Below are 16,611 nucleotides of genomic sequence, written 5' to 3' on the forward strand. Positions count from 1 at the left end.
AAATCTTTTTTCTCAACCACCAAGGTCATAATTTATTCCAGGAAACTGGGTGTGGCATTCAGCTCTGCTCTCACCTGTCTGTCACAGCTGGGCAGGGGAACCTCAGCCAATGAGAGGATGGAGGGTGGTGCAGAAGTGGGAGGAGCTGGGTTATATAAGGTGTGTGTGAGGAGTTTGGAGAGATCAGTTTGGAAGATGAGTGATTAGAGAGATTGACTGAGAGTGAGAAAGAGCCTGTCAGTGAGGGAAAAGTCTGTGTGAGCTAGTGTCTGATAAACAGTAATTGACAACTTGATTCTATACCTGTGATTTACTACTTTTATTTCTTGTAATCAATACACCTTTTATTTGTTTGAGAGAAACCCTTGTCCTTTTGATTTAAAGGATAGGTTGGTGGCAGCAGTTTTTGGTGAGGGGGTAGTGAGCACTCTTATAGGCCTGGATTGGTAGAGGCTTGAGAGTGGCCTGCTACACTGGGCACTATTTTTGAGGTGGTGGAAGGCTCAAGATTAGCATGCAGGCCATTATGAATTTTGCCTTCCTGCAAGTGCATTTTTACACTTGTTTATTTATTATTTATTTATTTATTTATTTGATTTTTACCCCGCCCCTCTAGACCATGTCTACTCGGGGCGGCTTACAAAAAACAAAACAGTATAAAAATATATAAAATCATAAAATTACATATTTCAATTTAAAACAATTAATTTAAAGAGAGGATTACCAAGATGGAATAGCCAAAAAAGAGAGAGAAACAGAGAAAAAGACTTAATTGACTGGAGGGAAGGCCTTCTTGAATAACCAAGTTTTTAACTGGCTTTTAAAAACACCCAGCGAGGGTGCCAGCCGAATTTCTGTTGGGAGGGCATTCCACAGCCGAGGGGCCACCGCCGAGAAGGCCCGGTTTCTTGTTTTTTCCTTCCGGGCCTCTCTCGGCGTCAGACCCCTCAGCCGCCCCTGCTGGCTATATCGGGTGATCCGGGTAGATCTGGGTGGGAGAAGACGATCTGCCAAATATTGAGGTCCCAAACCGTTTAGGGCTTTATAAGTGATCATTAGCACTTTGAAGTCAATGCGGAAACGGATGGGCAACCAGTGCAAAGCAGCCAGGGTGGGGGAGATATGCTGGTGTTTTCTCACCCCACTAAGGAGCCTGGCTGCTGCATTCTGGACCATCTGAAGTTTCCGCGTCAGCCTCAAAGGCAGCCCCACGTAGAGTGCATTACAATGGTCTAATCTCGAGATTACGAGCGCATGGACTAGAGTAGTGAGGGCCCCCCGATCAAGATATGGTCGCAGCTGGGCAATCCGCCATAGATGAAAATAGGCAGAGCGGACCACGGACGCCACCTGGGTTTCCATGGTAAGCGCCGGGTCCAGATGTATTCCCAAGCTGCGGACCTCACTCTTTGCGGCAAGGGTCGTCCCCCCAAAGGAGAGGGAGTCACCTATGCCGCTGACAGAAGGGCCGCCCACCCTCAAGACCTCCGTCTTGTCCGGGTTCAGCCTCAATCCATTTGACTGCATCCATTCCAGTACAGTGTCCAGGCAGCGCTGGAGGGACCGGACGGCATCCACTGAAGTTGGTGTAAAGGAGATGTAGAGCTGTGTGTCATCAGCATACTGATGACACGATGCCCCACACCCCCTGATGACCCCGCCCAGCGGCCTCATATAGATATTAAACAGCATTGGGGAGATGATCGACCCTTGTGGAACCCCACAATTGAGATTCCACGGGGCCGAGACCCTCTCCCCAAGCTGTACTCTCTGGGGGCGGTCCTCCAGGAAGGAGCGGAGCCAGGCAAGTGCCAGGCCACCGACTCCCAACTTGGAGAGCCTCCCCAGGAGGATACCGTGGTCGACGGTATCAAAGGCAGCTGAGATGTCGAGGAGGACCAACAAGGACATGTTGCCCCCATCGGCCTCCCTCAACAGGTCATCCAACAGTGCGACCAGTGCCGTCTCTGTACCATAGCGCGGCCTGAAGCCCGACTGAAATGGGTCCAGAGCATTGGTTTCGTCCAAGAGCGCCTGAAGCTGATCTGCCACCACCCTCTCAACCACTTTGCTGAGGAAGGAAACATTGGCGACAGGCCTATAATTGCCAATTTCATCCGCCGCCAAATTTGGTTTCTTCCTAATGGGCCTAATGAGTGTCTCCTTGAGGGCGAGGGGGACCTTGCCCTCCTGGAGAGACCCATTAATTATTGCAGTGGCCCATTCAGTTGTTACCGGCCTGGCTGCTTTGATTAGCCAGGCCGGGCAAGGGTCGAGAGAAGAGGTGGTGGCCCGACAGCGATCAAGCGCCTTGCCTACCAAATCTGGTGTTACAGGCTGAAAGGAGTCGAGAATAACCGGGCAGGACGGAGCGCTGGACATCTCTGCTCGATCCATTGTATTTAAAAAAGGAGAAAGGTCACGGCGGATGGCCTCCACTTTGGATTTAAAAAACGCTGCAAATTGGTCATTTGTTGTGCTAAATAAATGATAAATATTTATATATGCTATTTGATGTTGTTAAACTGAATATTACAACAAAGCCCAATAAAACTGATTAAAGTGTAAAGGAATTATGTCAAGCAGAGGAAGGACCTCACAAGGCCCCATTAAATGAATGGTATATAAAATGTTATATATTGTTACACAATTAAGGGCAAATGTCTATTCATAATGGCTGTTTTGCATTCATCTGAAGAAGCAGTCTACAGCCCACAATAGTAACAATAACAACTGTGTGCCATCAGATTGTCCCTGACTTGTATCAACCCTTTCGATAAGATTATGTAACTCCCCTGCAGAGCAATCTTGTGAACTTTTTACAGTTGATGTCAACAAATATTTGCAATTCTTTTGTGCCTGAGCACTTCCCCATGGAAGCGCTCAAGTGTGATAGTGCTGCTTTAGAAAGAAGACAGTATCTAGCATCTTTCTGGCTACTCCTTTCCCCTGCAGCAAAACCCTATTATTTCTGAGCTAAAGATGTGCTGCCTTGAGTAAACATACCTATACCCAAGACAGCAAATGACTAAAAATGAGATCTGCACATTAAAGGGACTGTCTGAAAATGAATTCAATTAAATCTCAATTTTCAGACAGTTGTTTCACTGTGTGTCATAGATCTCATTTATGGCACAGATTATGTTAACAGCAACAGAAATTCAAATTGTGTTGCATTTAATGATGAGATTTCTGTCTGATTCTTTCTCCAAAGAATTTTGGGGCTGCAAGTGTAGTTCTTTCCCAATCCCTTTCTTACATCTTTCACTATCCTAGGGTATGAGGTATGTTTTAGTGAGAGGTAATAATCGGTGGAAGAACAGCTGGTGAGCTTTATGACTGGAGGAGCCCTTGAATGTAAGCTTTGATGGCTGAACAACTAGACTAGATGTTCTCTTTTTACTTTTCCTGAGTGCTTCTTGGTTTGAATTCACTGCGCCAGTTGCTATAGAAACATCCCAAGGTGGCTCCCTAATGCATTTGACTATCTCATTTGGAAACAAGCAAATCAGTTCAGTCTTGCATTCTGTGGCAAAGCAGGATGTGGGCATGGAAAACCCCTTTGCTAGGTACCAACATGAGCTTCAGTGAAGAAATGTGTTCTAATGCATTGTTTACCAGCCAGCTATTTTCATAAACTATGGGAGGTATGGTGTGTTGTTTTTTTAAAAACACCAAATTTGCATTCCTGCTAACAAGGAATGTAATCTTATCTGTATTTTGTGATTGGGAATATAATCCCTCCCCAGACACCTTTTGGGAAGGGTTATTGGGAAAACAATAGGCAAGGCAGCATATTGAGTAGATCCTTATATGTTGAAGATAGCTTGGAAACAACATGTTAGAAAGAACATTCTGCTACTTCTTTGGGAAATTGAGAGCAACCTAAATTTATTTGTTTAAAAATAAGTTAGCCATGAATAACACAGTTTCTTTCTAATGTAAGGAGTAATGTTTAGTTACTATTTCTAAAATGTTTTTGGTGGGATTTGTCACCATTTTTGTATATTCTGGCATATTTTAAATAAACAGATACATCAACAAATAAAAAATTAACATATTGCTCTATATAGGGAATAACGAGTTACACCAACATATTGGCTTGAAGCCAATAACCACAAATAACAAGTGATGAATTGCTTTTTTTAAAAAAAAATAAAGGTGTAGTGGATAGAGTTGAAATCCGTTTGGCTATGGAAACCCACTAGGAAGGGAAACTGGTGAAACAACTTAAATATCCCACTTATCTTAAAAGCCCTATTAGGGATGCTGTCAGTGATTTCTGACTTGTTGGCGCATAATTAACAAGAGTCCTGTTGCTTATTACTAGAGATGGGCACAAACTGCTGGTTATACTGGTTCGGCCTTCAGACAAACAGATGGTTATAGTGGCACTTCCCAGCTCCACCCACTCAGAGGGAGCACCCAGAGGAAGTGGGGCAGGGAAGCTAGAATGCTAGCTCTGAGTGGGCACCCACAGGAGGAGGTGGGGCTTGGAACCACCGAACACACGTTCATCTGAAGGACAACCCGGCATATACCGCTGAAGTGGCATTTCGTGCCTATCTTTACTTACTACTGCATGTGGGAGGAAAACCACAGAAATAGCCAATTAATGTGGTGCTGGTCCTGTGTTAGTCCTGTGGCCACTGTCTGACCAATTACTTGCAGCCACGTCTGTGATTTCTTTTCTTTGTATAGTAAAAAGCAAAAGGACCAGCTCCCTTTTCCAAGCCCTAGTATGACATCTACTTTTGTTTGTAAAGCGGGTTTTTAAAGACCAGTATTGTTATTGCAGGATAGCCTTTGTCATCTGGTGGTCGGCCCAATTCAAATATAAAATAAGAGTGATGAACACTTGGCCCTTCGGATGTTTTGGACTTCACCTTCCAGAAGCCTCAACAAACACTGTTGGTGGTAAGGACTTGTGGTAGAGATCCAAAACACGTGAAAGGTCAAAGGTTTTGTGAAAACAAGGGCATATTTGCACATTCCCATGATGTGCATCACTCATTTTGCTGTATGTGTGGACATTAATATACTTTTGGATCATTCTTTGGTTGCAGGCTCAGATTTTGCAGCACTGAAACAAGGACACAGGATTACTTAGAATGATTCAAAATGACATTTTCTGAATGTACTAGAGAAATCAGAAGTCTTGCAGCACCTTTAAGACTAACTCGTTTTTATTTTTCATAAGCTCACTTCTTTGGATAAATTGGTGGGGTGTGAGAGATGGAAGGTGCAATTGACCTCATGCTGTACTGATGGTATTTGCAGAGGCAACTAGCTGGCAAATTTTGTGGTAAACTTCTGAATTTCTTCCAGTCTGTGATACATTTGCAGCATTTCTGTGACCAAACTGTGTACTAGACATTTGAATTTTTGTTCATGTGTTGTGTTATGATTGCTTTTGTTGCCACTCCTCTGCAGTGTGTGTATTTCCTGAAGTACTGTATCCATTTTTTCTGCAAGGAAGACATTCTTTTCTTCTACTGTTATACAGGCACATAAAACAGGATCATTGTGGACATTCCTCCACCCATCAGGACTTAGCTTAACAATTTTACCCTCTATAGCTGTTTCACATTTCCCCATTTCTCCATCATACACTTTATCCAGCAGTTTGAATGCAATATCTGCTCTGCTGGGTGGACTGTATCCTGGGCTCAGTGACTGAACCATATTAATAAAATGTGAATTTTCAATCAGATGGGAAGAAGAGTTTGCCACATAAACAAACTGGGCATTTGTAAAACCAATTAACTATTTTTCTAATCTGCTGGTTTTTAACCACAAACCTATCAATGGTGGTTCCTAGATGGTTGGCTTTTTTCTTTCTTTTACATGATACAGTGGGGTCTCGACTTACGAACGGCTCGACATACGAACGTTTCGACTTACGAACCACTCTCATAGGAATATATGGACTCGACTTACGAACTTAGATTCGAGTTACGAACTCTTTTTTCCTTTTTTTTTAAAGCTAAGTCATCTTAGGTTAAAAGGAAAAAAAGAAAAAATATCCCCCTCTAGTGGCAGAAGGCGGAATAGCAGCTTCCCATTAGTTTCTATGGACGAAAAGAGCAGATACGGATTAAATGGTTTTCAATGCATTCCTATGGGAAATGCAGATTCGACTTAAGAACTTTTCGACCTGAGAACTGCCTTCCAATACGGATTAAGTTCGTAAGTTGAGACCCCACTGTACTATATGGATCCGTAATGAGATGTGATTGAAACACATCTCATTTATCCTGAACAGATAACTCTGAAGCTGTAGAACAGGAGGATGGTGATCCTGAAGGTGGATAGTTTCCAGAATCCTTTACGTCGATGATGGATTCCCCTAAACAAAAAAGTCAATGCTTGTTGCTATTTTATTATTATTATTTATACCATCTTTGCTTATGTAGTATTACGCATTGTATTCATTGCCACTCAGTATTGCCAAAAAAAGAGGAATATTTGCTTGCTTCAGCTCTTTATTTCTTCAGAATGACTGCATCAAAATGACAGTAACTTGTGGTAATAATAATAACAAATATAATTTTGCTCAAACATGATAGTTCTTCAAGGCAATCTTTAAGAAATATGATGAAATTAAAATGTTTGCCAACCTGAAAATCTTGCCTGTTCAGACATGTCCCCTTTTGCCATCTTCATCAAGAGCACTTCTAATGAGGTTCTTTCATTCAGGCCACCAGGCCTTTCATTTCTTTGTTGCAGTGTTTGCATTTTGCATGCCTTCCTGCCTTGCCCATAGGTAGAGGACCTTCATTAAAATATTGCCAAACTGGATCTCTTTTATGACCTGCTGTCATTACAGTGGTGCCTCGCTAGACAGTTACCCCGCATGACAGTTTTTTCGCTAGACATTGACTTTTTGTGATCCCTATAGTGATTCGTAAAATAGTGATTCCTATGGGGGAATTTCACTGGACAATGTTTGGTCCCTGCTTCGCAAACCGATTTTCACTAGACGACGATTTTGACGCCTTCCTCCGCGCTTGCAAAACAGGTGTTTTCGGGACCTAAGTTTCGCAAGACAGCGATTTAAACAGCTGATCGGTGGTTCGCAAAGCGGCTTTCCTATGGCCGATCTTCGCTAGACAACGATGATTCTTCCCCATTGGAATGCATTAAACAGGTTTGAATGCATTCCAGAGGGGAAATGCTTTTTGCTAGACAATGATTTCGCTAAACAGCGATTTCAGTGGAACGGATTATCATCGTCTAGCGAGGTACCACTGTATAGGTTTTCTCCTCCATGGAAAAATAATATGATACTGTACTGTAAACCTCAGACTATGTAAAAAAGAAACACCATCAAAGTGGAGCATTTGACTCAGAAAGTTTCACTTTCATTTTTAATGCTTGTCTTTTCTCTCTTCGCACTTAGCTTCTTGTGAAGATTTATTCCACTCCCAACAATCTTCTTCTATTCATTGACCTTTTTGAAATTTAGCACTTAGGATGTAAGGGTTTGATTCTGTCTAAATAGATTTGCCATGGAACAATGGGAATTTTTCAACTCTGTATGTTTATTTTATAACATTTTTTTGTGCTGAGGAAGAGGCATGTGATCTCTGCAGACATAAATTCACAGTTTTGAGATCTGTAAAATCAAGCATCTGTGATAATACCTCTGAGATGGAAAAAGTGTCCAGTAATCTTACAGAAACGCCTGGAAGAGCATGAATGGCTTAATGGAATTCATTCACCAAAAAATTTAAACATTGCATGAATATACCGCCTCAGACTACATAATTAAAAATGAATCCTTATTTCATGATGGGCTATTGTCACAATAGACTAATCCTTATTTTACCTTTGTATTATAAAGTATCTTAAATAGAAAACTATGTTTAAATAGATTTTCCCCTCAAAAAGCATTTTATTAAAAAACCCCAATTTAAATTAAAAATATCTGATTTAAATACAAAATCCAATTTTTAATTATTATTTCTTAAATTATTGATATTTATCCACCCTGGCAAACTATTTATGTTTCCATGGTATGCATGTACATGTTTATATGTTATGGAGAACTTTGGAAAATTGACCCCTCTTCCCTAGCACTGTGTAACACTCGTATAAATACTTGTAACACTGGTTTTACAATGAAAAGAGAGCCAGGGATTGGCATAGGGTGGGACTGAAGGAAGGTGGGTTGTGAGCTGTGGTGTGGATCCAGCTGCATCAGATTGAGGGGCCAATGTTTTGCATCACAGCAGTCTCCAGTCTCCATGTGATTACCTAATCTGAACAAATACCTAAAATAGGCTGCTAATCAAGCCATGGCAAAGTACCAAAAGAAAGAGAGAGAGAGAGAGAGAGAGAGAAAGAAAGAAAGAAAGAAAGAAAGAAAGAAAGAAAGAAAGAAAGAAAGTTTTCATATGCATATACCAAGGTTTATGAAGCTGGGATTGAGCATAAGGGGTATACATCCAAACCAGGCCAGTTTATGCTTCTGTAAAATCCCCCATCTTGTTAGACAACTAACAAAGAGATGTGAAGTGCTGAAACTGCTCCTGATGTTTGAAACCAGACTCCAAATGACATACTCATAGCTTAAATTGTTCTAAACCCCTCACGTTCTTAAAATTGTTTTGTATAGTTTTGTAACACGCCCTTAGACTCTGTGATATAGGGTAAGCTATGTATTACGATACGATACGATACAACCTTTCTCAATTATACTACATTCAGAACTCAGTGAAACTGGATTGAACTATACTGAGCATAATGTGGATCAATGCTAATGTTGCAATCCTATCTATGTGTCCATGGGAGTAGCCCCTGTTCACCTCAGTGGGACTTACTTCTGACCATACATGGAATTCTATAGGTAGCAATTTTACATTCAAAAGGCAGATGTGGGTGGTGTGGGAACTTGTTCTTTTTTCTCTCCCCTTCCAGAGACAAAAAACTACAAGGCTACCTGTACCACCTATTGGTGAAAAACACCTTGGATTCCATGTGATAAGAATTATGTAGAAAGATGAAAATGGGGTTATATAAAGTGATCTTGGTTTATGGTCTGTATACTGATCCTTCTTTCAATCTTTTGGACAAAGTGTATGGTACCCATTTTAAAAATGGAAGCCTTTTGGCCTTTCGCATTGGAAAGCCCGCTTCCAGAAGAGCAATTGTGAATACAGAAGTAACAAGGGGAATATGCTCAACCCTGCCTTCCCATACTATCATCACCCTACTCCAAAATCCCCATTTAACTTCTCAGTTGCTATTTGGAAGGCCAGTTTGGAGGAGAAATAGCAAGTGGGACAGGGTTAAGTACTCTTCTCTGCTGCCCTGATACATGGGCACTCATTACACTTATTTCATGCTAAGGGAGATGCTCTCTTCATATCTGTTTAGGGGAAATCTAGAACCATTCCTTGCTTCTGACATTCCAGTAAAGAGGGGTGGTGCAGAAAACTGAAGTCGTGGTTGAGCTGGTATACATTAAACCATGAATAAACTGTGGCCCTTCAGATGTTTTTCTACAGTAACTCTCATTAACCTTCCCAGTTGGCTATGCTTGTTAGCCAAAAACATCTGGAGTTGTCTACCTACACATTAAAGCTTAGACAGAGCAACAGCATATAATTACAAAAATTCAAGATTGGTTTCACTGTTTTCTGTTTAGTAGAGAAACTGCTCACTATTAGAATACTGTGTGTCATTTTCTGGAGCACCCAGAGGTTCTTAGTTCAGGAAACCTTTGCCATGCAATTTGTGGGTCAAAACTGTGAATGTAGTTCAGTTTGTGCAAAGTTCTAGTATGAGCCAACGTTCAGATCCAACTCAGTTCTATAACATGTAGATTAATAACAAAGGAGAAAGTATATATTCCACTGTGAATAGAATAGTAGAATATTCATCTTTCCTTGAAATAACAAAAAGCCACTTTACATATGGAATTAAGGGGGGAATTTATACGAGCATGTTTGTTACTTGATGACATTAATGTGTTACACCTACTTTATAATAACACAGTACTACAGGCAGAGCTTTTGTTATCAGCTCACTTCAGATAATATCTTCTACGGAGGCAGTGAGTGTACACATTGGTCTAGAAGCAACTGAGTCACTGATAAATGCTACACACAGAAGAATCAGTCCTGCAGTGTAGTGCAGGCCTATAGCTGATGTCATCATTGGCAGCATTCTTGAATATTGTCAGAAGATTTCTAAAGCATAGCAAAAAGGTGTAGATGAGCACCATGACCACATATCCTTCCTTTTTCTCTTTTTCTTGTCCCTTGGCTTCACTGGGAGGAGACCAGTTTGTTCCCTGGCACTGCCACCGTTCCTCATTAAGATCCAACTAAGCAGTTCTGGCTTGATTCTGATTGACAGACCAAAATGATAAGCCAGGCTTGCACTGAACCTTTGAAATAATAGAATCATAGAATTGTGGAGCTGGAAGGGGCCTATAAGGCTAACCTCCTGCTCAGTGCAGGAATCCAAATCAAGGTAGATCTGACAGATGGTTGTCCAATTTTCTCTTGAATGCCTCTAGCGTTGGAATGCTCACCACCTCCCAAGGTAATTGGCTCCATTTTTGCACTGGTCTAACAGTTAAGAAGTTTTTTTTTTCTGATATTCAACTGAAATCTGGCTTCCTGTAGCTTGAGTCCATTATTACGTGTCCTGCACTCTGAGATGACTGAGAACAGATCCTGCCCCTTTCAAGTATTTGAAAAGTTCTATCTTATCTCCCCTTGGTCTTCTTTTCTCAAGATTAAACGTGCCCAGTTCCTTCAGTCTTTCCTCATAAGGTTTGGTTTCCAGTCCCCGGATCGTGCCTGTTGCCCTCCTTTGAACTTGCTCCAGTTTTATAATTGAATATACTCTTCAAATAATCCTTTTGTTCTAACTTTTGTTCAGTTTATGGGGGCTGGGAGGAGTAATATTTTAACCATTGTGGAGAAATCTATCGTTATGGAAGGGTGAATGAATCTTTTGCTTTCAATAATGTTCGTACTATTTAAAGCACTCGATCCCATTTCTGCATCATTTTGCACTTATTTTTTCTTACGTAGACATGAAAATCAATATTTATTTTTGTAAGTGGTTACCTTTAATATAGTATTTCCTATAATATCAGCTCTTTTGCACAGTTTTCTTCAATGCCTCCCTTTTAAAAAAATGTAGTTGAAAATTTTAAATTGAATTTTTTTAATTTTATTTTTGGAGTGAAGGTATTCATCCCAGTATTCAAGGAGATGCAAAAGCTGAAGGGTAATGGTGTCTTGGTTTCTATCTTAATTCAGGTAGTGCACATCAGGCCAGCTTGTATTACAAATGCAAGCTGAATAAATGTTTCCCATCTTCCTGTACCATGATCCTCACAATGTCAGTGACAGAAAACTGAACCATATAGCTATTTGTGTACGTATAACAAATCTGGGTAAGCCATAAGACTGATAGATGATAGTGCTGAAAGATTTTATGTTCTTATTTAGCAGGACATTCTGGGAATGATAATTTTGGTATCCGTAACTACTTGTAAACTGGAACCCCCCTCCCAAAGAAGCTTAACTTTACATCTGCTGCAATAGCCCTTGAGTAATCCTTCTGTCCTTTTTTCACCCCATGATTAGGTTAACAAAAGTCTCTCCAGCTGCAGGAAAAGGTGACATTCTTCCTCCAACCATACAGAAGATTATGAAGGGATATAACAAATATCTACGGCCATTTTTTGATAGTAAGTACAAAACTGTTCTAGCAGGGACAAGCTCTTGGCAGCAGGTAAAGAATGAGAAATATCCCAGCGAGAAAAGCTTTCTTGAACCTCTCTTCTTGACCGCATCATGCCATTTTGAGAAGTTAGGATGAGCTATATCATGAACAGCAAAAATTGTAAGGTACAGGAACATTGGGTTCTACCTCTACAAGACATAATGGTGAGACTCTATATCTAGCTAAAGTAACAGAGTGCACAAGCTAACCAAACTCAGAGCAAGCATAGAGTCTACACTACAAGGAACATATTCTTTACAGAGGGTCAGGCACAGCACACATCCCCAGCTACTTGGGGGGTGGTTCTCTGCCGTTGCCACACTGCTGAGTATACCATCTTGGAGGTTTCTGCATGATGCTACTTAAAGAGAATTAAGTAACCTGCTGTCTATGCTACAGTGGGGTCTCGACTTACGAACAACCCTACTTGCGAACAATTCAACTTACAAACCCGCCCTATAGGGGAAATAAGGACTCGAAATACGAACTTCCCTCGAGTTATGAACAGGAAAAAAAGTGCCCCCTCCCTTCCCTTAGAGGCTTCTGGAGGGGGAAAAAGGGTCAGAAACTTAAAAATAAATAAAAGAAAGTCACTTACCAGGCCTTGGTAGCCCCCAAACAGCAGGAAAAAGAGCAGGAAACAGCTAAAAGCCCACACCAGAAGGGAGCCTGGCAGCCATTTTGTGCTCCCCCCCCCCCCCGCTCCTGCACCCTCCTCTCTCTGCCTATCAGCTGATGGGCTGGCTCTGAAGAGGCTTGGGAAGGCTTGCTCAGCACTTAAAAAGCCTGCCTGTGTGTCTTTGTGCTGAAAAAACCAGCACAACATGCTTTAAAACATGATCTAAAATTGGCTTTGTTGAAAAAAAAAGTTTTCTAAAGTGCTTTGCAAACTGTTCCCTGCCTTCCTCCTCGTTTCCTGAACCTAAGGGGAAAAAAAAAAAGAAAAAATATCCCCGTCTAGTGGCAGAAGGCGGAATAGCAGCTTCCCATTAGTTTCTATGGACGGAAAAGAGCAGATACAGATTAAATGGTTTTCAATGCATTCCTATGGGAAATGCAGATTCAACCTACGAACTTTTCGACCTAAGAACCACCTTCCAATACGAATTAAGTTCGTAAGTCAAGACCCCACTGTATATTGAACATCATTTTGGGATGTGAAACTGATACCTTCACAGCCTTCCCACACTAATAATTACATGTTTTATAAATTGCATCGATGGCTTTACATTGGTATCCAGGCAGTATTAGTGGCTCTTAGTGCACTATTACAGAAGTCATGTTGAAAATAATAGAAATGCTGCTGCACCAGAGGTTCCTCTGTTGCTTTCTGAAGATTAATCCATTGAAAAATATTTTTATTTAGACTGGAGGAAAATTAATTCAGCTGTGTAGTACGAGCTTCAAAGAAGCAATTGCTACATGTTTTCCCTTATGCATAATTATGTATAATCAGATTTCATATATGCACATCAGATGTTAAGAGTTGCACATTTTTGTGTCATCTGCTGGGTTAGTAATTTATAGTGACATCTTTATATTAAAGTAGGTTACTGAACATCATTTATAGTTACTACAAATCAAAGGAATGCACTGAGCTTTGCATTAAACCCCTCCTTTTAACAATTCTGAAAAAAGTAGAGACAGATGTTTTGGTGCCGATGTCTCTACCTCTTGTTGCCTAGGGAGACAGATGCTTTGAATACCAAGAATGAAATATGGAGCATCTAAACATGCCACATGATGAACAGGGTACCCCTCAGGGCATGAGACTGTAGCTGAATTAACTTCCAAAGCTGTGGCATTCCCGACTCCATTGAGCAAATTTTGAAACTGGAACTATATGCCCTTCCCCACACTGCTCAGGTTCTTATCACTACTCCCTGATCACTCCAGACTATTCTTACATAAAAGGAACCATCTAGAAAGTGAACTGTTATGACACGCAGCCACTTGTTAGCCAAAGCTGTTTATATTGCCTGCCATATTGTTAAAGCTATTATGTCAGATATTGAAACAGAATGCTATGTGAGAGATTAAATATTTTATCAGTCCTCTTTTTGCTCCCAATTATTCAAACGTGGTATAGATGAATGATAGTCTCCAAAGCATCAAAGGGTTGTGTGTTAATATAGCTCTGTACTTACTACTTCACTAGTGATCCTCTGTCTGGGTTCTGTTGGAAAGAGGCAAAATGTGTGTTCAGGATAAAATATCTGAAGCTGGATACTTAGGGTCTGTCTGTCTCTTGCACTCTTTTCGTTTCCTTTGTTCCTCCTCTTGAAAATGCTACGCTAACATTGTTGACTAGACTTCTAGGGTGAGAAATTTATCTGCACAGGAGCATGCACCATGGATCTTGGAGCTACACCAGTGTAGTCTGGAATGAATGTCATTATCTTTCCAGATGAGCGAGTGAATTCAAAGGAAATGCCATAATAGAAAAAGAAGTTGGCCTCAGTGTCAAATCAGTTGACCCCCACTTATCCTGGAACTAACTCCCCACATAAAGACCCTATACTCTTCCTGGCTTGAGGTTGCTGTGCTGATGTCCTCTGAGTCCAGGAGTATGGCTGAGAAGCTCTAGTGATGTCACAGTCCTCTGTGTGTCTCCAGAGCTGGTATAACAACAGCAAGTCATCTTTTGATTGTTCCACTGGAGGCAAAACCAATCATACAGGTTGATCTGGAGTCCTATTTTGATCCGAGTCTGAAACTGGCTATTGCTGAAGCTATATTTAAGATACCATGTGTAAAATCTCAAGTCTAAGTGCCTCATGGAGCTGTCCAGGGTGCTGCCTGCAACTTGAACATTTCCTTGTTGGAAACTAAGAATAGTTTTGTGCTAGTGGAGGAGTGAGCAAATTGCAGGGTTGTTAAATCCCCTCCACTTGCTTCAGATGGCACTGGTCCTATGAACTGAGGACCTCCACGAGATCCTGTCATTATCAGCCCTTCTCAGGTCTGAAACTGAAGGCTGATTCAATAGTCTTATGTTCTCCTATTGGTTCAGCTTTTTGTAGCAATGCTGTCTCTTCTAGTAAGTTTTGTCTTCACAAAGTAAGGCCACAGTCACACCAGAGAAATGTTCTCCACTTCTAACAATACTTTCCATATCTCTGTTTTAATGCATCACGGTCACATGGTGTATATATATATACCTGGAGGAGCGTCCCAATGTGTTTTAACATTACTGATTCATTTTCTTTAATTTGAATTGTTATGGCCGGCTACACCATGGTACCAATTTATTTTCTCTCTTGTTTTATGTGGCACTGCAGCCCCTTAACTTTAATTATATGTATTATATTATATACGTATATTATCTCTCTCTATAAAATTAAACAGTACAATGATATGTTGGGTACTGTTTCCTGATGGGTAGATTCGCCTCTGTTATGTTGGCACCTTCTGAAGCAATGCATTGCACTCAATAGACCCAGCACCCTCACTCTGGGTTATTCCACTTGCCAGACAGTAGGCGGAGTGATGTTACACCCTACCAATGCTTTTAAAGCAGTTGACATAAGTTTACCAATGTATCGACATTCTGGCCACAGAATTTTATTTATATTTTTAAATTAGAGAAGGGTAGCCGCAGCAGTAATGGCGGCCACCTTCACATGTGAATTTGCTTTAAAAAAGTATTGATAGGATTGTACATTTATGCCATACCACTAAGGAATATATCTATCACATTGTGTTGTGTCTGCAAATTTATGCTACAATCTAACTTGGGTGTAAGTAGGGAACAATTCAGCTGTGTAATCACACCCTGTGTCACAACTAAAGTAGGGCCTTTTGAATTAATAGAACTTCTGGAGGAGCTGATATATCAAATCCCCACTGATTTCATGGGCCAATTCTGGTTGTGATTTCCTATGTTGAACAAAAGAGTTTCAGCTAATATGTCAGAAATGCAATACCCTCAGCTTAGTTGTTTTAGGCTGTCCTGAGAGTTCAGCCTTTATTTATTCAAGAACTCACTTCTCTATCTTTCTGGTGTAAAACTCTCTTTCAGCACCACATTTTGAAAGAGTAATTTTTTTAAAAAATTACAGTGTAATAATTCAGTTTAAGTACAAGTGCTGTTTTATTGCAAAATTGAATGTTGATGTGAGTTGGTCGATACGTATTTATTCTGTATTGGTTTTATGCCATGGACAAGCAAAGTAGGAAAAATAGATGGCAGGAATTCTCTACTGCCATCTATTGGAAAGAAGAAGGAACGACTTCAGAAAGGTCAGAATGATGCAGGGGCTGAGGATCTTGGGATCTTGTTTTTGTTGTAATTTTTCTTCCTTTTGTTGGACCTTCCAAATGGAGGAAAAAGAAAGCAGATGTTGCTTGCATACTTTATTAGACAAATGGGATTGCTATCAATTAAAAAGAGTCTTGAGTAATTGCATGTTTAGTCTATCTTTAATGTATTGCTCAACGCTAGCTATGTTTGAATGCAATGATAAGTTATAAACTGAATAAATAAATTATATGTTAAATGCTGGCTGGATAACTCAGTGAGTTGGAGTACTTGGCTGTGGAGCCACATGTCAGTAGTTCAATTTCCCGTTGCGTCTTATGGGAGGTGAGCCGACCTGTGTAGCCTCAGGCAAGCTGCACAGTCCCAGGGTTGTAATCCACATCTGAGTACTCCATACCTTTAAAACCCTACAAAAAGATAATCATAAGTTGTAATCAATTTGATGCCATGTAATTATTATTGTAATGGATATGGAAATGGATCTAGGCAAGCTCTAGGCATATGCATTCACTTTCCCTTCTCCTCCATGGCAGAGCACCAATGAGGACCATTTGCTTTTGATTTTTGATTAGCTATAGTATCAAAGGCTGGGGAATACG

At 40.7% G+C, this 16,611-nt stretch overlaps 1 protein-coding gene across 3 annotated transcripts in view; it reads left to right on the forward strand.

Annotated features, from left to right (window-relative positions):
* LOC110079719 (gamma-aminobutyric acid receptor subunit pi) overlaps positions 1-16,611 on the forward strand; it is a 67,847-nt gene that overhangs the window by 14,554 nt on the left and 36,682 nt on the right. For all 3 annotated transcript variants that reach the window (XM_020794999.3, XM_078391266.1, XM_072995372.2), the window contains one exon: positions 11,613-11,716. In XM_020794999.3, the coding sequence (XP_020650658.1) occupies positions 11,613-11,716 (104 nt within the window). The remainder of the gene's footprint in view (positions 1-11,612; positions 11,717-16,611) is intronic.

This window comes from Pogona vitticeps, chromosome 3, assembly GCF_051106095.1.
Source record: "Pogona vitticeps strain Pit_001003342236 chromosome 3, PviZW2.1, whole genome shotgun sequence".
NCBI lineage: Eukaryota > Metazoa > Chordata > Lepidosauria > Squamata > Agamidae > Pogona > Pogona vitticeps.